We start from the raw sequence: 24,952 nt of genomic DNA, 5'->3' as shown, positions 1-24,952 counted from the left end.
GCACATCTCCTGGGGCTCTCAGCAGGAGCCCCCTGAGGTGTAGGAGCTCCTTCAGGACTCCTAGAATAGAACCTTGGATTAACCCCTGCTTAGAGTTGGCCCTTTTATCTTCTGCCATGGCTCTAGTGTCTCTTCTGCTGCAAAGGTGACTGGCCTAGCTGCCCTCAGCACCCTCAGGGCACAAGAGAGTGTCTCCCCACTGCACATTGTCATTTCAGCTCTCAGCTCGCTGGGTGCCCAGGCAGGCAGACACAGGGAGAGAGAGGAGAAGGCTGTGTGAGGTTCCACAGGAGTGTCTTTATTGATTCTTCTGTGAAGGTTCCCAGTGACAGCTCTTCTGCTGAGCTGGGCAAAACCAGCTCTTTATATAGGGTACAGGGGGATCAGAAATTGTCCAGTAGGAAGGGTCAAAGGAAAGTGACCCATAGGGTTACAGAGAGATTAGCAGGGGTCCAAAGACAGAAGAGAAGAGCTTCTAGCCCAGTCACCATGACCTGGAATTCCTGAATGCCACGGAGGCATTGCAGGACCTGGGCCTGCTACAAAGCCTCACCTAGAACAGAGGCTAGATGTGGTAATCACATATCCTCTGAACAGAGAGAGACAGCTCTCTCCCAGGGCTTTCCTGCTGTTGGGGAAGATGAAACAGGAAAACCTTATAAATATGATTGCCTAGCAAAAGATTTTGAGAATATGGAAGCTATAGGTGAGATTGAAATGAAAGCAGCTTTGAGATGCCTCAGTTACTGAACACCTGGAAAACAATGGTGTGGCTGGCTGAAGGTAATCCCCTTTGGATGGAACAGCACCCTGTGCTTGCAGGCAGCTCCAAGGGGCAGAGCAGACCCTGCTGGCCTGGCAGAAGGGCCCAAAGAGGAGTTTTTAGGGTTTAAAATGGAACACAGTGTGGTGATGTAGTGATTCTTATAGGCTGTATGTAAATGCTGTAGGATTTGTGTCTTGGACTAGATTGGTTAGTGAGAATGTCACATGCCCTGTGCCCTTGTAATTACTCAAAATAATTCAGTTTATGAAGAATTTCTTCATATCTCTCCTTTCTCCTTCATCCTGCAGCTTACACACACTACATATAGGATTTCCTTTTGTGGCCTTGTTAATCATGATGCCACATGCTAAAAGATGGAGTAACTAATTTGGTGAGTGATATTTAATTTTTAATTTTTTTTCTCTTTAGGCCTTTTTGAGGTCCGTGCCTTGGAGTATTTGGAGCGTATTCCAGAGACAGAACGAACTGGAATGAACAAAATCCTTCGCAGCCTTGGTAAAGGAACACCCCTTGCTTTTGTTCATTGTTAAAATTTATTTTATTAATTGTAGCTATTGAATAATTAATTTGTTATGAAGGAGAGAAAGGCTGCTTTGCCTTCTGCAAAGTGTTTCCCTTTGTTTACATTTCCTTTGTGAAGGAAAATGTTCCCTTGTTTACATTTACTGCTTCAGGGGGCACTGAACACTATGTAAGATTTTTCTTTTTAAGCTTTTGTATCTTTAGATAAACTTTGTGAGAGTTGCTGCTCTGAGTGCTTGTTCCTTAGGTTTGGTCCTGGTTGAGGACATGCCCAGGGGACAGAAGTTGTGTCTGCTGGCAGAGGTGGCCATGTGTGGCTTTCCACCTTAAGCTCCTCAGTCTGATGAGTCCTGGAGTGTCTGCAGCTCACAGAATCCCACAATGACTTGGGTGGGAAGGGACCAGTTCTGCCATGGCAGGGACACCTCCCACTGTCCCAGGCTACTCCAAACCCTGTCCAGCCTGGCCCTGGGCACTTCCAGGGATCCAGGGGCGGCCCCAGCTGCTCTGGGTGCCCTGTGCCAGGGCCTGCCCACCCTCGCCTAAAGCTCCTAATGCTGTTTTTTCTCTGCAGGCAGTAAAATGAAATTCCTCCAGAAGAAGTGACCGGGCGCTGCTGCGGGACAGCGGCGGAGGGGGAACCACAGACCCCGACCAGGACAGACTGAGCTGGGCCCCGGGGGGGCCGGGCTGGGCTGGGGGCTCCGGGTGTGCTGCGGGAACAACCGGCACGGGCATCCATAACGGCCCAGGGATCCGTAACAGCCCATGGATCAATAACCAGTTCCATGGATCGATAACAGCCCATGGATCGATAACAGCTCCTGGATCAACGACGAGTTCCATGGACTGATAACAGCCCGTGGATCGATAACGGGTTCCATGGATCAATAACAAGTTCCATAGACTGATAATAGCTCATGGATCGATAACCAGGTCCTCAGACCGATAACCAGTCCCATGGATCAATAACAGCTCATCGATCCGACCCTTCACGTGTCTCAGTTCCTTAAGGGGGCGTGGCCTGGCGGGAGGGGCGGGACCGGGCAGGGAGGGGCGGGGCCAGAGCTCGAGTCGCTCCGGGAGAGGCGGGACCGGGCAGGGAGGGGCAGGGCCAGGGTCGGAATCGCACCGGTAGGGGCGGGGCAGGCCTGGAAGCGCTCCCGGAGCGGCGGAACCGGGGCTGGAGTCAAACCGGGGGGGCGGGGCCTGGGCTGAGGGCGGGCCGGGGAGGGGCGGGGTTTGATCACTGGGGGCGGGGCTTGGGCCGAGCCGGCTGCCGTCCCACGGGGGCGTGACGTGAGTGCGCACGCGCAGTGCGCGCGGCCGCGGCCAAGATGTCGGGCCCGGGGCTGGTGGCCGGGGATGTTGTGGTGGACGCGCTGCCCTATTTCGACCAGGGCTACGAGGCGCCGGGCGTGCGGGAGGCGGTGCGTGCGGGGCCGGGGCGGCGGCGGGGAGGGGCCGGGGCGACGGGCGGGCTGCCCGCCTGCCTGCCTGACGCCCCGTGTGCGTTAGGCCGCGGCGCTGGTGGAGGAGGAGACGCGGCGGTACCGGCCGACCAAGAACTACCTGAGCTACCTGCCCGCGCACGACTACAGCGCCTTCGAGGTGAGCTGAGGCGGCCTGGCAGCTCCAGAGCCCGGCCCGGTGCCTCCCCGTACCCCGACCGGGCTCTCGTGCCCCCATAACCCGCTTGTCCCCACCCCGTAACCTGGCTGGGACAGACCCTGCCTGTCCCCGTCCTTCCCCCGTGCCCACCGCCGTACCCCTCCCCACCCCGCACCCCTCCTGTGTCTCTCCCCCGTTACCGTTTGTGTCCTGTCCCCGTCCTCCCCACCATACCCCGCTTGTGTCGCCCCTGTCCCTCACCGCTGCCTTCTCCACAGACCGAGATCATGCGGAACGAGTTCGAGCGCCTGGCGGCCCGGCAGCCCCTGGAGCTGCTCAGTATGAAGAGGTGAGGGGGGCCGGCAGAGCAGTGCCCGGTGCCCGGGGTGAGCCGTGCCCTGGGCAAGCTGTGCCCCGGGAGAGCCGTGCCCGGTGCCCCGGGGTGAGCCGTGCCCTGGGCAAACTGTACCCCGGGAGAGCCGTGCCCGGTGCCCCGGGTGAGTGGTGCCCCGGGGTGAGCCGTGCCCTGGGCAAGCTGTACCCCGGGAGAGCCGTGCCCGGTGCCCCGGGGTGAGCCGTGCCCTGGGCAAACTGTACCTCGGGTGAGCCGTGCCCTGGGCAAGCTGTACCCCGGGAGAGCCGTGCCCGGTGCCCCGGGTGAGTGGTGCCCCGGGGTGAGCCGTGCCCTTTGCAGGTACGAGCTGCCTGCCCCCTCCTCCGGGCAGAAGAACGACATCACGGCGTGGCAGGAGTGTGTGAACAATTCCATGGCACAGCTGGAGCACCAGGCTGTGCGCATCGAGAACCTGGAGCTCATGTCCCAGCACGGCTGCAACGCCTGGAAGGTGTACAACGAGTAAGGCCTCAGCTGCTCTGCTGGGCACCAAGTTCTGTGTTGAATTTCTGTGTATTTATTGGGTGTAATTCTAGTGGGGGTCTTTAGAACATAGGCTGGGATAGATGAACCCCTTGAAGAGAAAGAAGAGGCTGATCTCAAAGCTGTCTCTGTAGCCAAGAAACAGCATGTGCTTTAATACATCTCTGTCTTGAATGTTGTGGGTTGTTGTTGATAATGGTGGGTGTTAATTAAGGCTAGTGATAGCCTGTGAAGGAGCAACTCAGTAGTGGAAATGAAGATGAGTTACTACAGATCCTGGACTTAGCCTGGAGCTGTAATAAAGCTGCTGCAAAAGCCAAGAAAAGGTTGTAGAGTGTGGCTGCAGGAAGCACTGGGGCTGTTTCAGACAGAGAATGTTAATGTCCACTTTTGAGAAGGGTTGGCTTAGCCTTAGGTAAAAGAGTAGGACAGAGGAATGCCAAAGTGAGAGAGGGCAGGGGGTTCCTGAGCTCAGAGAGAAGGGAAGCAGGTAAAGGATCTGCTGGCTGGGCCAAGGTGCTGCAGGGACTTGTTGAATCCTTAACTCTGAGAAGTTAAATGTCAGAGAAAATGGGGCTGGTTTACCATTTGTGTACTTTTAATGCTTGGCTTGCTTTCTGTCATCAGGCACCTGGTTCATATGATAGAACAAGCCCAGAAAGAGCTTCAGAAATTGAGGTGGGTCATTCTTATTTATATTTTTGTACTGAAATTGGAAGCAAACCTTTCTCTCCCCCCGTGCTGTACAGAGGAAGATGTATGTGCTGGCTGCTGCCAGGGTCACAGGGAAAAAGACCCAGTAAAAACAATAATTAAGAAATGTGACCCTGCCCTCTCTAAGCAGTTACATTCATCATGTCTGTTCTACTCAAAATTCTGTGTTTGGTTTGTTTGAACCTCTGCTCTGGATTTGTAGAATCCTCCCTGAAATGCAGTGATGCTTTCTTTTCACTCCTGATAATTTATTTATAATGTGCAGTTGTCTCTGTAAGGACATCTTCCCTGAAGTTTGGTTTGACCTTTTATTTTGATTTATCTCAGGGTTCTCTGTGAGCCCTGTACTGAGATTTGTCCATCTGGATGTTGTCATTACAGTCCTGGCTACACAGATATTTTCTGGCAGTACTTCTAGGGGTTGAGTGTACTTGGAAATTAGCAACAGGTCCTGCAGATGCCAAAGAAATGAGGAAATACAAATACGTCTTTTTCTCCCCAGGAAAAACATTCAAGACCTGAACTGGCAGAGGAAGAACATGCAGCTCACAGCTGGGGCTAAGCTGAGAGAGATGGAATCCACGTGAGTATTGCCATTTCTCTGTTAACCCTTCCACAGCTTTCTCCATTGCTTGAAATTCACTTGGAATTCTTCTTCCACTTGAAATTCAGTGATCCTTTGGTGCTGCTGTAGGATACTGTTGCTTTGCAGGAAGTGTTTTAAAATATTTGTAGTTTGTTTCCATTTTGTAATTACTGAGGTTGAGTGAATCAGCAGGTGGGAAGAGGGGATATTTATTAGCTGCTTCAAATTTCCTAAATTGTCTTAAACTCTTCTCAATATTGGCAGTTGGTGGATGAGTCAAGTGATTAATTTTTTTGTGGTTTTGGGTTTAACAGGGTTAAAAATTACTCATTGTCACTTTGGTTGTTCCAATGACCATTGATGTCAGCTAAGGATTATCATGTGTTAGGAAGAATACTGCTTTATTTAGTGTTTCTGCTTGCTTTGGAGCAATGGTTGTCTTTGATTTTTTTCCAGAGGACTGTTACATAACACCTAAAGGCTCTTTTTATTTCTTTTCCCTTCCAGGTGGGTCTCTCTTGTCAGTAAAAATTATGAGATTGAACGAACCATTGTGCAGCTGGAAAATGAAATTTCACAAATCAAGCAGCAGCATGGGGAAGCAAACAAGGAGAACATCCAGCAGGACTTTCAGTGAATTAATCCTGACTAATCTTAGTGCTGCATGTGTTAAAAGCTACAACCCAGACACACTTTGGAGATGCTGTGTCTGTAGACACCTCTAGTTGCAGTTGTGTGAGGTGGTAAAAGGATATTTCCAGCCTTTCTTTTCCTTGTTTTAAATTCTGGGAGGAGGTATGGTGGACTCTAAACATGCTGTTTAAATGTATCACAGGCACCATTACATGTACTGTGAATTGTTTCACTTTTTATACACTTAAAGCCGGAGCTCGTGTTGTTGTGTTTTCCCCTACACCTTTAATAAATCCTGTTTTGCTATTTCTCTGGTTTCTGCTTCATGTCCAAAGCCCAGAGGTGTGGAGAGGAGATGGTTGGGCCAGAGGGACCCTGGGAATCCCCTGCAGGGGAAGTGGGGGGAATCTGGAATTTGGGGTGGGGAAGTCTCTGCAGCACTGGGGCTGTGCAGTGCCCACAGAGGAGACTCCGGTGCCACTGTCACTGCAGCAGGCCCCAGCTGGGTAATAATTAGCATTGACTCCATGATTCAAAGAAGGCTGATCAATCTCTTTATTATATCATTATTAAGAAACCCATTGCTTTGATATACAGATAATATACAAATACAGTATACAAATATCATATATTTATGATACAGGTTGACCTAATTGGTCCTCCAGTCCAAACACCACCACCATTGGCTAATTAAGAAACCACCCTTTGGTAAACAAATCTCACATGTTCACGATTCCAGGTGCAGCAAGTGAAGATAAGAATTGTTTCTCATTTCTCTTTTCTCTATCTCCTCACAGCCTTCCTCAGAAAGGCCTGGGAAAGTTGTGTGTTGCTCTCCGTGGCCAGAGAGGTTCTGCCACGTGCCACCTCCTGCCCTGTTCCTCATGCCAGGGCATAATTCCTGATCTTCCTGCTCCCACTGGCCTGTCCCCTGTCCCCATCTCTGACTCCCATCCCAATGCACTGCTCTGTGTCCCAGTGCCCTTTTCCCTATGCTGGTGTGCCATTCCCCATCCTGCTGCTCTGCTCACCATCCCAGTGGGATATTCCCAATCCAGGTCTGCTATTTCCTGTTCCTGGTGCCCTGTTCTCCATCCTGGTCCATTATTCCCCACCCCGGTGCCATATTCCCCTTCCCCATGGCTGTTCCCCATCCAAGTGCTTTGTTTCCTATCCCAATGGGTTTTTCCCTGTCCCGGTGCCCCATTCCCCCACCCCGGTGCATTATTCCCGGTGGGTTATTCCCCTTCCCGGGACGTTATTCCCCATCCCAATGGGAATTCCCCATGCCGATGGATATTCCCCGTCTTAATCCGTTATTCCCCACCCCGATGGGTATTCCCCATCTTCACGCGTTATTCCCCGTCCCCGTGGGGTATTCCCCTCCCCCGTGGGTTATTTCCCAGCCTGTGTGTGTCATTTCCCGTCCGGAAGGGTAATCCCCACCTCGCTGCGGCATTCCCCCTCCCAATGGGACATTCCCCAGCCCAGTGCGTTATTCCCCAGCCCGGTGCGCCGTTCCCGGTGCGTTATTCCCCCTCCCGGTGCGGAATTCCCCCTCCCGATGGGATATTCCCCAGCCCGGTGCGTTATTCCCAGCCCGGTGTGCTAGTCCCGATGCGTTATTCCCTATTGCCGATGCCCGGTTCCCTATTCCCGGTGCGTTATTCCCTATTCCCGGTGATCCGGTCCAGGGGGCGTTTCCGAGGGGGCGCGGCCACGCCCCTGCCGCCACCACCGCCCAATAGGCTCTCACCTCTGGACCTAGAGCCCCGCCTCTCCGTGACGTCACGACCCGCCCTCCCGGCCGCGCCGTTGCCGCGGGAGCGCGCGCGCGTGCGCGGCGCCGGTCCCGCCCGGTCCCGCCCGGTGACGCGGTGACGCGGAGCGTGCGTGGAACGGGGTCGGGTTCAAAGGAGGAAACATGGCGGAAAACAAAGGAGGCGGCGGCGGCGGGGACGCGGCCGCCGAGGCCGCGCCGGGGGGCAGCGGCTGTCTGGAGCCTCCCGCCGGCTCGCCGACCGCCGCCGCGCCGCCCGAGGAGCGCGAGAGCCCCGGGGCGGCGGCGGCGGAGCGCGGCGGCGGCGAGGCCGAGGCCGAGGCGGCGCCGGGGCCCGGTGCGGCGGCGGGGCCCGGCCCCAGCCCGGTGCCGCCGCTGACGCCCGCGGCGCCGGGGCCGTTCTCGCTGCTGGACACGTGCGCGGTGTGCGCGCAGAGCCTGCAGAGCCGGCGGGAGGCCGAGCCCAAGCTGCTGCCCTGCCTGCACTCCTTCTGCCGCCGCTGCCTGCCCGAGCCCGAGCGCCAGCTCACCGTGCCCGTGCCCGGCGGCGCCAACGGCGACGTGCAGCAAGGTGAGCGCGGCGAGCGCGGGCTCCTCCGGCACATCCCGCCGCCCGCCGCCCGCCCGCCCGCAGCGCGGGGCTCCCGGGGCTGCCCCAGGCCCGTCCGGGAGCGCGGGGGCTGCGATCGGCGGCGCTTGGGAGCTCTTGGGGTCGGGGGTGCGGATCGCGGCCGGGGCTCTCCGTCCCGGGAAGGAGGGACGCGGACCTGTTGGAGTTGGCGGGAGGGGTGGAGCAGCTCTGCTCTGGGGGGATCGGGATGTTCTGGAGAAGAGAGGCTCCAGGGGGACCCTAAAGCCCCTTCCGGGGCCTAAAGGGACTCTGCAATAGAAATAAGGACAGAGTTTTTAGCGGCACCTGTTGCGATAGGACTGCGGGTAATGGTTTTAAACTGGAGCAGGATCGGTTTCGATTAAGTGTGAGAAAGAAGTGTTTACCATAAGGGTGTTAAAACATCGGAACAAATTGCTCAGGGAGGTGGTGGAAACATTCAGTGTCAGGCTGGACCAGGATCCGAGCAACCTGCTCGGATCTGAGATGTCCCTGCTCGTGACAGGGGGGTTGGACTAATGACCTTTAAAGGCCCTTTCCAACCCCAAACCTTCTGTCATTCTCTCCTCCTGTGTGTTTTGTGTTGGCTCTCAGCGGTGACACAGCGGGGGTGGGCAGCTGCTGGGTTCTCCAGTTGAGATTCCCTCTTGTTGCAGCATTACCTGCCCAGGTGGGAACGCTGTGTGCACTGCCCCTGCTTTGCTGTGCACTGAGATAAAACCTTGCAGTGCTGTTTGCCAGCTCTGCCTCTACAGAACTTGGACCAGGGAACAGGAGTGCACTGCTCCTTCCACCTGCTCTTAGCAGAACCACAGCTCGGGTTTGATTTTTCTTTTCTCATACAGTGCAGGGATGGAATTGAAAAGGTTCGAGTGCTTTAGATGGGGTGACTCATGGGCTGTGTGTACAGAGCAAAGTAGGGCCCTGGTAAGTGGTTTTGCAGGTCCTAAATGGGCTCTCTGGTCAGGGAGACCTTGTTTGGTGACATCTTTGCACTCAAGCCCTTCCTGTGTTCCCCAATGAAGGAATTAACCTGGCTTGGTAGAGATTTTTTTCATCCAGACTGTTCAGAAGTCCATCTAGGATGTGATCTTAGGAAGTTCATTGGTGTTAAAAAGATGATGTATTAAATACAGTTTGCCAGTGCACTCAGTAAAGCACTCAGATGGTTTTGTGATCTGTGTTTGTAAATTCCAGATTCTACATTTTGTGTACATAGAGTGACAGAGTGATTTGGTTTGGAGGGGACTCCAAAGCCCATCCAGTCCCACCCCTGCCCTGGGCAGGGACACTTTCCACTGTCCCAGGTTGCTCCAAACCCCATCCAGCCTGGCCTTGGACACTTCCAGGGATCCAGGGGCAGCCCCAGCTGCTCTGGGCATCTGTGCCAGGGCCTGCCCACCCTGCCAGTGACATACTCAGAACTTGGGAAGCAGGGTTTATTTTGTTAGCAATTAGCAGGATTATCTGAGTCCTGCTGTGTCTGTGGGAGGCGTCTTCCCCCCAGGTGTGGGAACCACTGGGTACAAACTGGAATATCACTTCTTGTTGTAGACATTTTAAGAATGCTTGCTGGTGTTCTTTGGTGTGGAAAGAGTTCATGTTTGAAGTGTTGCAATAAAAAGTTTTAGGTGATGTGAGCAAGATGCCAGGAGCATCTTTCATGTGAGGAGAGACTGCAGGGCTGGGCCTGGTTAGTCTGGAGAAAGGAAGACTGAGAGGGGATCCCATCAATCTGTAGGAATATTTCCAGGCTGGGTCAGAGGATGGTGTCAGGCTCTTTTCAGAGCAGGCCAAGAAGCAATGGCCATAAATTATAACACAAGGAGTTCCACCTGCATGAGGAAGGAATTCTTGCTGTGGAGGGTGGCAGAGCCCTGGAGCAGCTGCCCAGGGAAGGGGTGGAGTCTCCTTCTCTGGACACATTCCAAACCCACCTGGACACATTCCTGAGTCACCTGCTCTGGGTGATCTGCAGAGGTGCCTTCCAACAGAGGTGCTGTTGTGGGATTGTGGGAGTGTCCTGTAGGGCTGTGGATCCAGCTGTGGATCCAGCTGTGGTGCCACCTCAGCCTGCAGGAGCACAGGAACTGGCAGCTACATCCTGATGGCTCTGGGTATTTAGTTTTAATCTCTGTTTCTTTAGGAAAGTAGGAAATGCTCTCTTGGGCCAAAATTTGCCTGGAGACAAATATTTCCAATTTCTAAAGGGAAATCTCCTTGAGGACATAGAAGGAGAAATTTGTTTCTTTTGTATTTGATACTTTTCCAGTTGGGATTAAAAATACACCCTGCAATATGGCAGGATTGGCTCATCCCCAGCTGGGGATGGGCCATGGACCAGCAAGAAGCATTTTTGTGGGCAGCTCTCTGCACCTTGAGGGTGGAATCAGTTGAGTGGCACAGGAGATGGTTACCAGTAAATCAGACAGAAAATGGACATTCTGAGCCTCCTGAGAGGCACCACAGTGCTTAGTCACCCAGGTTCCTTCCCTCTTCTGGCAGTCACAAAGGGTGAAGTGTTACTTCCACTTCTGCTGATTCTCAAGTCTCCTTCATGACGAGCAGGTGCTTTTTGGTGAAGGAAGAATTAAAGAGAAGTGGCACCTGTAGCTGTACCTGAGGCAGGTTGCACTTTGCTGCAGGCTCTCACTGGATTGTGTCCCTGCTGTCTTTCTGCATCTCTTCACATAAACCAGAGAAGTACAGGTGATATTTTCATGGTTACTTTCTTAATTAGTTTGAGAGTTTGCTCAGTGAGAGCTGTCAGGACTTAAAAAGTAGATCTGTGTATTTATTGGGTAAAAACTGTGGAAAGGGAGTGTGAGGTCGGTGCCCCAGAGCAATTCTCTCAATGACAGCGCCTCCTCTGCCCTCCTGGAGAGGGTGGTGGTGGGTCTGGATCAGCATCCCTGCTCCTGCCAGGCTCCCTCTCCCTTCAGAGCCCCTGCTGAAGGAGGCAGAAGAACCATCTCAGTTCCTAAAACTTAGAGAACACCTGACTAAAGCTTAAAAGAATTATCTGAAGTTGTGGTTTGCTGCATTAAAAACAAGTTCTTGGTGGGTCATACCTGTTTTGCTGGTGAAAAAGGTTTATTTTGCTGTTGATTCCATTTATGTAGGGAAAAAATAGAAGATTCTTGTTTCATATATTTAAAACATGCATTTGTTTAACCTGAAAAATAGCATCTCATATTCAGTTTAATTTCTACATTGGTTATGAGAATGTGCATTTTATTTGGTGGGTGGATGATTTTGTAGTGGTCTGGACTCCTCCTTTCAGGCTGAGTATGTTACAAGGAAATGCCTGCATTTGTGTCACAGTATTCTTAAACCCCCCCTGATTTCTAAGGTAGAGATTTCAGAGTGTAACAGGTTCTGTAAAACAACTTCTCCTGCACCCACTGCTGCCCCTGCTCCTGGAGCTGAGGCTGTTTTGTGGTTTCACTGCCTGGATGAGATATTTCCAATCTCTCTAAAGAAGATTATCTCAGTAGAGAGAGCGTGGGGCTCTCCCAGCTCCTTGGGAATGTCACAGTTCCAATTAGGCTGAAAAACCTCCACAGTTGGTTGTTGTGTGTGTAAACTGAGGAACAACACATTTACTACCAGGGCTGTGATGTGTGGTACCACAAATGGGTTTGATGTGCTGAATTCAGCTCCTGTACCCACTGTTGCTGTGTTCTATTAATCACACCTGAAGTTTTTTGCCTTTTTAATTTGCTGTGAAAGGAGGACATAAAAGGTCTGGTGTGTATGAGGATGTGACATGGCCCTTACTCTGAGTTTGGTGGTAGTTACTGTATTTTCAGTCTAGAAGAATGAAAATTCCTGCAACAAATAAGGCTCTTTAAGCTGTGTAAATGCAGCATCTTAAGTTTTATTAAACTGGGTGTGAGTAGGCATCCCCTGAACTCTCTTGATTCTTTACTTTTCTCCTGTGTTCATAAGTGAGACTCAGGAATATATGCTGAGTCCTGGAAAATGTTCAGTTCACATTCTGGACTTACTAAAAATCTTGCTGTGAAAATTTCAGTCTAAATTAACAGTGCATTGTAAAATATTTCCATCAGACAACATTAAGGCATGTGTTATTTTTATAAGAATTAATATCTGTGGCAGCTGTAATTTTTTTATTATTAAATATAATGTATTGTCAGTTCAGTATGTTATAATTGCAGTATAGTCAAGGATTGTTCAAAAAACAAAAAGCTGAGCTAGGAGTAGACCTTGAAAGCAGGTAATTTTTTAAAATGTATTTTTATTCTGACAGATTTCAATCTGATTGTATCACTCCCTTGATCTGTGAGGGTTTGTTTCAAGGTCTAATCACTGAAATTGGAGCAGGGTTTTGATGTATGGCTGTGCAGAAATGTGCTTGGACCCTTGCAGTGCTAAGAGAAATAAATATGATGCACAATATAATGGAGTAACTGCTATTGGAGTTGTCACCCAATCAGTGGGACCTGGCAGAGATTCATTCCTGAGAGGGCTGATCCCCTGCCAAGCCTGAGCCCAGAAGGGAAGCTGGAGTTGCTGGATTGCACAAGTGCTTGCAAATATTTCCTGAACTGGGAAGTTTTGTGTTCATTGTGGTGCCCTGGGAAGGCAGAGCTAGACCAGAGACCAGGCAGGGCTAAAGAATAAAGCAGGGATTTATTAAAAGGCCTCAATGGATCCACCTTGGGCAGCACCAGAGCCCAGCCAGGGATAAACCAAATTTGAACCAAAATGGTCCCAAAATGGACAACTGGTCATGGGGTCTCTCAGTTTTGTAAGTTCTGCTCCATTTGCACCTTGCAGTTCATTGTCCAGTTACAGCAGTCCCACCCTGCTTGTTTTTCTCTCTCCAGCCCACGGGGTTTGTGCTCTTGGGCTGAGATTTGGATCATTTGTCCTTGGTCCCCAGCTAGAGCAGGAATTGTTTTGTCTCCCTGCTCTGTGAGGAGAGCTCACCCTCCCATAATTTGAAGCTCAGACCCTCACACTAAAGCATCACAGAACCTGAAAAATAGAAAAGCCAAAACCTGTGGCATCAGTTGTGACAGTGTAAACATCTGAGAGGGCTTTAATTGCCTGCAGTCCCTCAGTGCTTGTGTGGGGAGTCAGGGTGGTGCTGCCCCCAGGCCAGGGCTGAGTGTGGAACCAGAGCCTCCAAGGGTGCTGCTTGCTGGGCAGGAACTGGCTTGGGGAGGTTGCTTCTCTGGGGATGATGTGATAGTTTCAGGCTTGTGCTCATTGCTGTCTCCCTTGTATCAGCAGAGTTTGAAGCCATTGCTTGGCACAAAGGGGATTGGAGTGGGCATCAGGTGGGGTGGCAGGGCCAGGTGTGCCCAGCCCCACCCCTGCCCAGAGCTGCTCTGGTGACAGCAGTGACAGGGGCTTCCTCCAGCCTGGTCCAGGTGTGCTGGGAGGAGCAGTGCTGGACCATCCTCCTTGGACCCTGGGGAGCAGAAATCCCTTTCTTCCTGCTGGCACTGTCCTGGGGGAATCAGAACAGCAGAAACTTCCACAGACACTGAAGGATTTGATCTGCAGCCTTGGGAGAAGCTTGGATTGATGTAAAAATACAACACAGAGACATTTAGCAGAAAAATCATACACTTGTATTTCTATAGTTGTAAGTAAGAATATACCTTAAGTAAGTGGGAAAATGTGTTAATAGGAGGGTGAAGGGTTGATAATGTAGGGGTGGGGTTGTGTAGATTAATCTGAGAGTTTAGAAGTTACAATAGAAGCATCTGTGTGCAAATGAGACAGAAGCTTATTGGACAAAAGTATCCACAGTGCAGCAGAAGTGGGTAAAGGGGATGGGTCAGAAAATCAAAATAAACCCTGAAACAACTGTCCATTGGGTTAGAAAGTTCTGTATTGCCTTGTAACAAAGAAACTTGTGACTACTCTTGAGTTATGGCTGAGTGTCTGCTCCTCTAAAATCCCACAGCCTCTGAGACTGATGTTCATCTCAGCAATAAATCATTTTAGCTTGAAAATATCCCCATCCCTTCATTTTAGCAGTGACAGTGATACTGCCTGTCCCTTGCTGTGCACCCTGGGCTCTGCCCCTGCCCCACAGGCAGTGCTCAGGTCTCTGCTCACCCCTGTGTGCTCCAGCCCTGAGCCTTTGGCTCACCAGCGTGGGTTTGCCCCAGTTTGGGAGTCTGTCCTGGGCTGGGAGCCCTGCACTGGCCCAGTGAGGTCCCACCCTGGGAGCCCTGCACTGGCCCAGTGAGGTTCTGTCCTGGGAGCCCTGTACTGGCCCAGTGAGGTCCCACCTTGGGAGCCCTGTACTGGCCCAGTGAGGTCCCACCCTGGGAGCCCTGTACTGGCCCAGTGAGGTCCTGAACTGGGAGCCCTGTACTGGCCCAGTGAGGTTCTGTCCTGGGAGCCCTGTACTGGCCCAGTGAGGTCCCACCCTGGGAGCCCTGCACTGGCCCAGTGAGGTCCCACCCTGGGAGCCCTGCACTGGCCCAGTGAGGTCCCACCCTGGGAGCCCTGTACTGGCCCAGTGAGGTCCTGTACTGGGAGCCCTGCACTGTCCCAGTGAGGTCTCCTGGGGTGCTGAGCAGGAGGAGGTGTCAGTGTCACTGCTGGTAATGAAGGGACTATTTTCACACTGAAATGATTTATTGCTGAGATGAACATCAGTCTCAGAGGCTGTGGGATTTCAGAGGAGCAGGCACTCAGCCACAGCTCAAGACTAATCACAAGATTTTTTTTGTTACAAGGCAATATAGAACTTTCTAATCCAATGGACAGTTGTTACAGGGTTTATTTTGATTTTCTAACCTATCACCTTTACTTCTACTGCTCTGCAGATGCTTTTATCTAATGGGCTTTTTACTCACAGGCCCACCTGTGTTTCTGTTATAACTTCTAAACTCTCAGATTAATCTACACAACCCCACCCCTACATTACAAACCCTTCACCCTCTTATCTCACTTAGTTAAGGTATTTTCTTACTTACAGCTATAGAAATACAAGTGTGTGATTTCTCTGTTTAATATCTGTGTATTGTATTTTTACATCAATCCAAGCCTCTCCCAAGGCTGCAGATCAAATCCCTCAGTGTCTGTGGAAGTTTCTGCTGTTCTGATTCCCACAAGGAGGGATGGCTGTCCTTGTCCTGCTGGTGCAGCCTGGGACACATTGCTGTCTTTTGAAGGATCTGCTCTTGGCTCCTGTTCAACTTGTCCATAACACACTTCAAACATTTTACTTTAGGGTATTGAGGTCAAACTTATTTACCCTCTTTGGTTTTTTTATAGTTTCAGTACTCCAAATGTTATGAAGCATCTAAAAAATTGATAAAGAGTTTTGTGCTGCACATCAGAGCTGATGTTAAAGGAGTTGTATCTTCTGAAAATAGGAATTCTAGTCTGTAAGTAGAGGTCTTTAGGAACACAAGTGTTTGGGGTGAATGTTTGAATAAACTTTGAATTTATTAATTTGAACTGCTGGAAAGACTCCCTGCAATGTCCCAGAGATGGAGAGGATCCATTGGGTGCTGCTGAGGTGCAGAGGGATTTTTGGATCTTGTACATCTTGTCCATGATCTGCCCTCCCTTGTTCATCCAGGTCATCTTTCAGATCAATAACTCTCTTAATTGTTCCATTATTGCTTTTTGTTCTCTTGAAATCTCTTTTCTCTTTGAAATCTTTGTGAGATTTTCAGTGTGGTGTGTTTATTTTAAATTGATTGAAGTCAGCTTGGACTTGAAGCCAGCAAATGAATGTGGAGCCCTCAGTGTGGTGCTTCTTATAAAAATTCCTTATTTTGCTTTGGCTGCTGTGCTGGGTTTAGGCAGTAGAAGAATTTCCTTGGCTCCTTGTGTGTGTTCTCCTTTCCTTTCACCCCACCTCCCCCTTCTCTCCCAGGGCTGGAGGCTTCTGTAGTGTTTGTAAACAAAAACTGAAAAACCAGATCAAGAGGATGGCTGTGGGTGGGTTTGGTGGGGGAACAGGTTAATTCTTACTGGCTCAGGCAGCCTGTTGTTGTAGAGCTGGCCTCAAACATCTGAGGGGATTCCAGAAGGAAATGCCCAGAAGGGTGGGTAGGGAGCAAAGAAGATGCAGAAAATTCCAGGTTTTTTCTGGTGCTGAATCAGTGGGTGTGAGTTGAACAGACACTGATTCCTGAATATCAAGCTGGAGTGGGACAGTAGGCAAAGAGTTGACTCTGAGTGTCTCTGTTTTGATCCTACAAGACTGGAAATTCAGAGAAATCAACCATCCTTGAAATTTGGCAGTATTTTAGTATTGTTGGTATTGATCTGTCAGCCTGGAGGAAGCAGTTCTAAGCAGGTTTTTAAGACTTGTCTTATTGAAACTAATTCAAGATGAAACTGTTGAAAAAATTGCCAGTTTTGAGATGCATTCAGAGGAACACAGTTACCCTTGGGAAGATTAAAGTTTAAATATATAAAAGATATTCACAGAGTTCTGAGTTACAATTAAGAAAAATAAACTGTGTTGCAGTTTTAGGTGTGAGTTGGGAGTGGCAGATTAAAAGCAGCTTCCATTTGAAATGTGAAGGGTTTTGCAGTGTTCCCCAGTGATTTGCTGCTGGATTCTCAGGCAGGGTTTTTAGCAGCCTTTCTGTTTCTAGGAAAACAGAATCAACTTTTCTCCTGAGTTTCCTTCAGTGTGGTGCTTTCTGACATGCTTTGATGTCTGGGGTCTGGCTCAGGGTGCTTTATCTCCACCATAAGCAGTTAAAAGGATTACAGAGATGCTGCTCTCATTAGTGTTCTTAAAGTCTTGGACAAATCAGGAGATCTAATTTGCAGTGGAAGGAGATGTGCCTGCAGTTGTGTAACTGGCAGTGAAATCTGTGTGCTGGCATCTCCCTGCTGGGGCAGAGCCTTCTCTTGGGCTGTTGTGGGCAGAGCCTTCTCCTGGGCAGAACCTTCTCCTGGGCAGAACCTTCTCCTGGGCTGTTCTGGGCAGAGCCTTCACCTGGGCAGAGCCTTCACCTGGGCTGTTCTGGGCAGAGCCTTCTCCTGGGCAGAACCTTCTCCTGGGCAGAACCTTCTCCTGGGCAGAGCCTTCACCTGGGCTGTTCTGGGCAGAGCCTTCACCTGGGCTGTTCTGGGCAGAGCCTTCACCTGGGCAGAGCCTTCACCTGGGCTGTTCTGGGCAGAGCCTTCACCTGGGCAGAACCTTCTCCTGGGCAGAACCTTCTCCTGGGCAGAACCTTCTCCTGGGCAGAACCTTCTCCTGGGCAGAACCTTCTCCTGGGCAGAACCTTCTCCTGGGCTGTTCTGGGCAGAGCCTTCTCCTGGGCAGAACCTTCTCCTGGGCTGTTCTGGGCAGAGCCTTCTCCTGGGCAGAGCCTTCTCCTGGGCTGTTCTGGGCAGAACCTTCTCCTGGGCTGTTCTGGGCAGAACCTTCACCTGGGCTGTTCTGGGCTCCCTTGGTGGGAAGGGCAGGTCCTGGAGCCTCCAGGAAGGTTTTTGTCGTGTCCTTGGTTTCATTGCTCCTGCCTTGCAGTGACCTGGGCTCTCAGTGGGGCAGGAGCTGCCCTTCCCAGGACAGGGAGCATTCCTGGGATGTGCCAGAATTCCCATTTTCAGCAGTGTGGGCTCTGCTCCAGCTCCAGCAAGGTGCTGGGAGAGCAGCTCCTGGGGCAGGCTCCTGGAGCTCCTACACATCCATCCCTGGGCACATTCCTGGGTTTCTGTCAGTGCTTTGTGCTGCTCCTCAGCTTCTGAAAGGCTCAGGAGGCTCCCTGGGAGTCTCCTCTTTCCTCCCTGAGTCACAGGTCCTGGCAGGGAAGAATGGCTCAGGTGAGGAGATGAAACCCATCTCCCTTAGAGCAGGCTTGGCAGTGCCAGGCAGGCTTTTCCTGCCTGCCCCATTGGAGACTGGCAATCCAAATTTCCAGATTGGAAAAAAAAAAAAAAACCAACCAAAAACTGGATAGGAAACTATTCCTGCTTCTCCCTTTAGGGTGAAGGGAAAAGCCAGAGTCCATTTGGGCTGAGTGCTGTGTGTGGCAGCAGATGGGGGACAGGGAATGGGTGTGATTGGAAAGATTTCTGCTGTTCTGCACAGGTGTTGGACCAAAAGCAGAACCTGCTCTGAACTGCAGCATTAGTTGGGAATAGGACATAAGGGAAGGGGAAATGTGGTGCAGAGAGTTGTGGAAGAGGGATAATGAGTAGTTTTGGTTGTTAGTGTTATTAATGATTATTAATGTTATTTTTGGTTGGAGCTCATGGTTGTTACAGGTCCTGTGATAGAAACAAGTGGAAAAATGAGCAGTATTGGTCCTCTGAAGTACAACTAAAGAGGCTTGGAAGCCCACTCCTGCTATCTGCAGCTCCTGTAAAATAGTTCATCATTTCCTGTGGCCTTTTAGGTCCAAAGGATGATTCTCCCTGAGTTTCTTATGCAGTACTGGTATTCACAGCAGTGGTGAAGTTTGTAGGGTGCTGAATTGTTCTTTCTTGGGGACCTGAAGCAGAACTGTGTTGCTGCAGTTAATGCTGAGGGCAGGGTTTGGTGACAGTGCTCTGCAAGGCACAAAGGAACTGCTGCACAAGGGTTTCAGCCCCTGTGCAGGGTTTCACGTGGTGTGGTCAGAACTTCCTGAAAGAAACTTCCCTTTGCTCAGTTCTTTGCTTCAGTGCTGCTCTTGACCTCTGCAGCAACAATTTCCAGCTCAAAAATCATATGAAGCCACCTCTGAGGACATTGGAAATCTGGAGGGTAATAATTAGGCTCGAGGGAGATCATAAACCAGTGTGACCTTCAGAATTTGTGTGAATGTGTCTTATTTTAATTCATCTGTGATTTGAAAAATAAAATTGATCTTTAAACAGTAGTGTTTGCTATGTGCTAATGCTTTTGGAAAGCAGAGTTACAGTGGGAATGTTTGTACCAAGACTGATGTGTTTGATTTGTTTGATGCAGAAAAACAACATAGTAAGTTCTGCTGGAGTATAAATAGGATGATACTTCTGTATTTACTTTTATTTTTTTTATATAAGATTTTTTAAAAATGGAAACTGACAGTGAAAACTTGTTTTTCACAGAGGTTGTATAAACATTTGAATCTTAGTTTGTCCTAAAATACATTCTCACTAAACTTTTTGCAATAAACTTTGTTAGCTCACAAATAATCTCAAGTTTTGACAGCTAAGAATCTATTTTCTGTGTAAATGCTATTTCAGTGGGATTTTCTCTAATTTTCCCTCCTGCCTTACAAAATTGGCCACATCTGTATCTTTTCAGTGCATGCAGTTTCTGGTACAAAAGGTGCTGCAGTAATTTGGTTTTTATTAGATTAAAAGACCAGGATATGAGATGTTTAGTGGCTCATATATTATTGGAAAGGTGCAGTTGGAAATGAAGGGTGTTGAGATGTGAAAAAGGAGTGGAATGTGCTAAATGAGAATGGCAAAGCCTTGAATTTGAATTTTGATCTCTTGAGGTTTGTGCAGAACACTGGGGGCGCTTTGTGTGCAGGTTTTATTTCAATGTGGAGGTGCAGAAATTGGGTGTTGGGTTACCCCTGGCCAGAATCCAACCTGTGGGCTCTCACTTGGGTCAAAAGTCTTGATTTTATTCAAGATATCATTGGTTTGGCTACTTTAAAACCAACCCAAAAGTTGCCTTACAGGAAGGGGTTTTCATCTGTAGAATTTGACTTTTCTGATGTCCAGAGATTACAGATCTTGAGCTTCTTCTGTTTTGTTGTTTTCCTGAAATATTTTGTTTGTTTGACCCGAGGCAGCACTAAAAATCAAGTTTAGGTTTGGTTTGGTTTGGATGGAGTAGTTTTAATGGTAAATATCTGCATTTTTGTTCTGTAAGTGTATACACATCAGCTGCTGGATGGCTTTCAGCTGGTGTTCCCTACAGAATTTTGTCTCTCAGTTGTCAGAAAACCTCAAAGTTCTGCATATGGAGAAGGTTTCCCTGTGTGTGAAAGCTCTTGGATGTGTAGCTGCTGCAGTACTGGTTATTTTTCATATCCTGCTTTTGAGATGTGTGTGGTTTGGTGAGAGAGGGAATTTTTACTTGGATTATTGCTGCTCTGCAGTGAATCTCCTGTGTTCTGAACCCATCATTAATTTTAGCACTTGAAAAAATTAATGCTACTCCACTACTAATGTAATTAATCTCCCTGAAATAAGTCCTGCTGTCCTAATTGAATATCCACAAAGGAGCTGAGCATCATTTAATTACACTTCTCAAAGTTGTTTTAGTGTGCAGAAATACCCAATGGCTTGGAAAGCTCCTTGAAGATGATATTCTCAATAAATTGTATAGAAATTTGATTTCAGATCTAATGACACTTCTGTGAAGTGTCACTACCTAAGTTATAAATAGGTTTTCAAACCTTTGTGGGGGCTGTTCACAGACATCTTTAAATGTCAGTTTGGTTCATGTGGTAACCCCTTTGCAGCTCTGCTGAGGATTTAAAACTCATTTAGTGATTACAAAGGATAACAAAGCAGGATGCTGGTGTTTTATTGCTTCAGCTGCCTCCCTGACCTCATGGAAATAGATCATATGAGAAATCTTCCTGGGCTACCTGGGAGAACCCTGAGGCACACTTTGTGTCTCAGTGCCACTCCTGTGGCATTTTCAGGAGCATCCCTGAAGTTCTTCATCACTGAAGAACAAAAATTTCAGCTATCTGGGCACTTAATGCTTGTCTTGAGGCAGGCTGGAGCACAGACTGTTCTAAAAAATAATCTAAGAAAACCAAGTGTCTTGGGGTTTGTTATCTAAAATCAACAGGGAAAAAATGAAATGTTTGTTTAGGGACAACAAATTGCTTTGCTGAAAAGATGGGATTTTTTGGGGAAGAGATAAGTTGGAAAACTGGGTTTGATGTAGAAATTAGGGAAATCAGGGAAATCCCCAACGAGGTGGGGCATCCTTTTCTGTAGAGATCTGTGGGGTTTTTGGGATTACTTGAGGGAGTGTATTTTGAGATGAAACCTGTTCCACACCTGTACTGGCTGGTTTTTAATGACAATGCCAGCCTGGAATCCTTTACCCAGGTGAGAGGAGCAGTGTGCTCTGTGTTTGGGGCTCTGGGCAGGTGAGAGGAGCAGTGTGCTCTGTGTTTGGGGCTCTGGGCAGGTTCAGAGCAGTGTGCTCTGTGTTTGGGGCTCTGGGCAGGTTCAGAGGAGCAGTGTGCTCTGTGTTTGGGGCTCTGGGCAGGTGAGAGGAGCAGTGTGCTCTGTGTTTGGGGCTCTGGGCAGGTGAGAGGAGCAGTGTGCTCTGTGTTTGGGGCTCTGGGCAGGTTCAGAGGAGCAGTGTGCTCTGTGTTTGGGGCTTTGGGCAGGTTCAGAGGAGCAGTGTGCTCTGTGTTTGGGGCTCTGGGCAGGTTCAGAGCAGTGTGCTCTGTGTTTGGGGCTCTGGGCAGGTGAGAGGAGCAGTGTGCTCTGTGTTTGGGGCTCTGGGCAGGTGAGAGGAGGAGTGTGCTCTGTGTTTGGGGCTCTGGGCAGGTTCAGAGCAGTGTGCTCTGTGTTTGGGGCTTTGGGCAGGTGAGAGGAGCAGTGTGCTCTGTGTTTGGGGCTCTGGGCAGGTTCAGAGCAGTGTGCTCTGTGTTTGGGGCTCTGGGCAGGTTCAGAGCAGTGTGCTCTGTGTTTGGGGCTCTGGGCAGGTGAGAGGAGCAGTGTGCTCTGTGTTTGGGGCTTTGGGCAGGTGAGAGGAGCAGTGTGCTCTGTGTTTGGGGCTTTGGGCAGGTGAGAGGAGCAGTGTGCTCTGTGTTTGGGGCTCTGGGCAGGTGAGAGGAGCAGTGTGCTCTGTGTTTGGGGCTTTGGGCAGGTGAGAGGAGCAGTGTGCTCTGTGTTTGGGGCTTTGGGCAGGTGAGAGGAGCAGTGTGCTCTGTGTTTGGGGCTCTGGGCAGGTTCAGAGGAGCAGTGTGCTCTGTGTTTGGGGCTTTGGGCAGGTTCAGAGGAGCAGTGTGCTCTGTGTTTGGGGCTCTGGGCAGGTTCAGAGCAGTGTGCTCTGTGTTTGGGGCTCTGGGCAGGTGAGAGGAGCAGTGTGCTCTGTGTTTGGGGCTCTGGGCAGGTGAGAGGAGGAGTGTGCTCTGTGTTTGGGGCTCTGGGCAGGTTCAGAGCAGTGTGCTCTGTGTTTGGGGCTTTGGGCAGGTGAGAGGAGCAGTGTGCTCTGTGTTTGGGGCTCTGGGCAGGTTCAGAGCAGTGTGCTCTGTGTTTGGGGCTCTGGGCAGGTTCAGAGCAGTGTGCTCTGTGTTTGGGGCTCTGGGCAGGTGAGAGGAGCAGTGTGCTCTGTGTTTGGGGCTTTGGGCAGGTGAGAGGAGCAGTGTGCTCTGTGTTTGGGGCTTTGGGCAGGTGAGAGGAGCAGTGTGCTCTGTGTTTGGGGCTCTGGGCAGGTGAGAGGAGCAGTGTGCTCTGTGTTTGGGGCTCTGGGCAGGTTCAGAGGAGCACTGTGCTCTGTGTTTGGGGCTTTGGGCAGGTTCAGAGCAGTGTGCTCTGTGTTTGGGGCTCTGGGCAGGTGAGAGGAGCAGTGTGCTCTGTGTTTGGGGCTCTGGGCAGGTTCAGAGGAGCAGTGTGCTCTGTGTTTGGGGCTCTGGGCAGGTGAGGGGAGCAGTGTGCTCTGTGTTTGGGGCTCTGGGCAGGTGAGGGGAGCAGTGTGCTCTGTGTTTGGGGCTCTGGGCAGGTTCAGAGGAGCAGTGTGCTCTGTGTTTGGGGCTCTGGGCAGGTGAGAGGAGCAGTGTGCTCTGTGTTTGGGGCTTTGGGCAGGTGAGAGGAGCAGTGTGCTCTGTGTTTGGGGCTCTGGGCAGGTTCAGAGGAGCAGTGTGCTCTGTGTTTGGGGCTCTGGGCAGGTGAGAGGAGCAGTGTGCTCTGTGTTTGGGGCTTTGGGCAGGTTCAGAGGAGCAGTGTGCTCTGTGTTTGGGGCTTTGGGCAGGTTCAGAGCAGTGTGCTCTGTGTTTGGGGCTCTGGGCAGGTGAGGGGAGCAGTGTGCTCTGTGTTTGGGGCTTTGGGCAGGTGAGAGGAGCAGTGTGCTCTGTGTTTGGGGCTCTGGGCAGGTGAGGGGAGCAGTGTGCTCTGTGTCTGGGGCTCTGGGCAGGTTCAGAGCAGTGTGCTCTGTGTTTGGGGCTCTGGGCAGGTTCAGAGCAGTGTGCTCTGTGTTTGGGGCTCTGGGCAGGTTCAGAGGAGCAGTGTGCTCTGTGTTTGGGGCTTTGGGCAGGTTCAGAGGAGCAGTGTGCTCTGTGTTTGGGGCTTTGGGCAGGTTCAGAGCAGTGTGCTCTGTGTTTGGGGCTTTGGGCAGGTTCAGAGCAGTGTGCTCTGTGTTTGGGGCTTTGGGCAGGTTCAGAGCAGTGTGCTCTGTGTTTGGGGCTCTGGGCAGGTGAGAGGAGCAGTGTGCTCTGTGTCTGGGGCTTTGGGCAGGTGAGAGGAGCAGTGTGCTCTGTGTTTGGGGCTCTGGGCAGGTTCAGAGGAGCAGTGTGCTCTGTGTTTGGGGCTTTGGGCAGGTTCAGAGCAGTGTGCTCTGTGTTTGGGGCTTTGGGCAGGTTCAGAGCAGTGTGCTCTGTGTTTGGGGCTTTGGGCAGGTTCAGAGCAGTGTGCTCTGTGTTTGGGGCTTTGGGCAGGTGAGAGGAGCAGTGTGCTCTGTGTTTGGGGCTCTGGGCAGGTTCAGAGCAGTGTGCTCTGTGTTTGGGGCTCTGGGCAGGTGAGAGGAGCAGTGTGCTCTGTGTTTGGGGCTTTGGGCAGGTTTCTCTGTGAGTTTTGCTGCCCTGAGAGCCTGTGGGATATTGCAATGCTGCAAGTGTGCTGTCAAAGGGGAGAGAAAATGATGCATCTGATTCCATGGATATCAGAAGGACAATTAATTATTCTATACATCTAAAACTGAATCTGCCAAGCACTCAGCCCTGCACAGAGTCTTGTGTCTGTCAGTGACAGTCCCAGCACACACACACACACTTGGCCCTGATGGGAAACACATCCCCATCACTGTGGGTGAACAATCTCCACATTGCATTCTGCTTTGGCACAAACACAGCAAAGGAGAATTGTGCTTTCTTTCTCTGATCTTCAGAGAATGTGAAACCCAGAAATATTCTTGGGAAGAATTGTGCCTTGCTTTTCTCTGTGGAGAGAAATGTGGGGCTGCAGTGGGGTGCTGTGTTTGGCTGCCCTGAGAGCCCGTGGTGTGCTGGGTTTTGCTGGGTTTTGCTGGGTTTTGCTGGGTTTTGCTGGGTTGTGCTGGGTTTTGCTGGGTTTTGCTGGGTTTTGCTGGGTTTTGCTGGGTTTTGCTGGGTTGTGCTGGGTTGTGCTGGGTTGTGCTGGGTTGTGCTGGGTTGTGCTGGGTTGTGCTGGGTTGTGCTGGGTTGTGCTGGGTTGTGCTGGGTTGTGCTGGGTTGTGCTGTGTTGTGCTGTGTTGTGCTGTGTTTTGCTGGTTTTTGCTGTGTTTTGCTGGGATGTGCTGCCCTGAGAGCCCGTGTTGTCCTGTATTTTGCTGGGTTGTGCTGTATTTTGCTGTGTTGTGCTGTGTTTTGCTGTGTTGTACTGTATTTTGCTGGTTTTTGCTGGTTTTTGCTGGTTTTTGCTGGTTTTTGCTGTGTTTTGCCGGGATGTGCTGCCCTGAGAGCCCGGCTTGTGCTCTGTGTTTTGCTGGTTTTTGCTGTATTTTGCTGTATTTTGCTGTATTTTGCTGTATTTTGCTGTGTTTTGCTGTGTTTTGCCGGGATGTGCTGCCCTGAGAGCCCGTGTTGTGCTCTGTGTTTTGCTGGTTTTTGCTGTATTTTGCTGTATTTTGCTGTATTTTGCTGTATTTTGCTGGTTTTTGCTGTGTTTTGCCGGGATGTGCTGCCCTGAGAGCCGTGTTGTGCTCTGTGTTGCAG

At 50.6% G+C, this 24,952-nt stretch overlaps 3 protein-coding genes across 7 annotated transcripts in view; all 3 read left to right on the top strand.

Annotated features, from left to right (window-relative positions):
• The window catches only part of DENND2C (DENN domain containing 2C), a 29,686-nt gene extending 27,389 nt beyond the window's left edge, over nt 1-2,297 (top strand). For all 5 annotated transcript variants that reach the window (XM_059867544.1, XM_059867543.1, XM_059867542.1 and 2 more), the window contains exons 18-19: nt 1,196-1,282; nt 1,884-2,297. In XM_059867544.1, coding sequence (XP_059723527.1) covers nt 1,196-1,282; nt 1,884-1,915 — 119 coding nt within the window. In that variant the 3' untranslated portion in view covers nt 1,916-2,297. The remainder of the gene's footprint in view (nt 1-1,195; nt 1,283-1,883) is intronic.
• A 296-nt stretch (nt 2,298-2,593) lies between these two features.
• BCAS2 (BCAS2 pre-mRNA processing factor) lies at nt 2,594-6,036 on the top strand. The gene is made up of 7 exons (XM_059867709.1): nt 2,594-2,739; nt 2,828-2,920; nt 3,199-3,269; nt 3,615-3,776; nt 4,425-4,475; nt 5,014-5,094; nt 5,605-6,036. Exons 1-7 carry the CDS (start codon nt 2,647-2,649, stop codon nt 5,732-5,734), a joined length of 681 nt encoding a protein of 226 aa, XP_059723692.1. The 5' UTR covers nt 2,594-2,646; the 3' UTR covers nt 5,735-6,036.
• Nucleotides 6,037-7,639: 1,603 nt separating this feature from the next.
• Nucleotides 7,640-24,952, top strand: part of TRIM33 (tripartite motif containing 33) — a 48,643-nt gene continuing 31,330 nt past the window's right edge. The window contains exon 1 of the mRNA XM_059868070.1: nt 7,640-8,081. Coding sequence (XP_059724053.1) covers nt 7,655-8,081 — 427 coding nt within the window. The 5' untranslated portion in view covers nt 7,640-7,654. The remainder of the gene's footprint in view (nt 8,082-24,952) is intronic.

This window comes from Haemorhous mexicanus, chromosome 25, assembly GCF_027477595.1.
Source record: "Haemorhous mexicanus isolate bHaeMex1 chromosome 25, bHaeMex1.pri, whole genome shotgun sequence".
NCBI lineage: Eukaryota > Metazoa > Chordata > Aves > Passeriformes > Fringillidae > Haemorhous > Haemorhous mexicanus.
The sequence above is the reverse complement of the archived record's forward strand: the minus strand, read 5'-3'. Positions and strand labels throughout refer to the sequence as shown.

What these genes read in the sequence shown, in the direction of transcription:
- BCAS2 (XM_059867709.1), top strand. Translation starts at nt 2,647, where the DNA reads ATGTCGGGCCCGGGGCTGGTGGCCGGGGATGTTGTGGTGGACGCGCTG. An exon ending in GCCTGGAAGGTGTACAACGA is followed by an intron (nt 3,777 to 4,424) that starts GTAAGGCCTCAG and finishes TTCTGTCATCAG; the next exon opens with GCACCTGGTTCATATGATAG. An exon ending in AAAGAGCTTCAGAAATTGAG is followed by an intron (nt 4,476 to 5,013) that starts GTGGGTCATTCT and finishes TTTTCTCCCCAG; the next exon opens with GAAAAACATTCAAGACCTGA.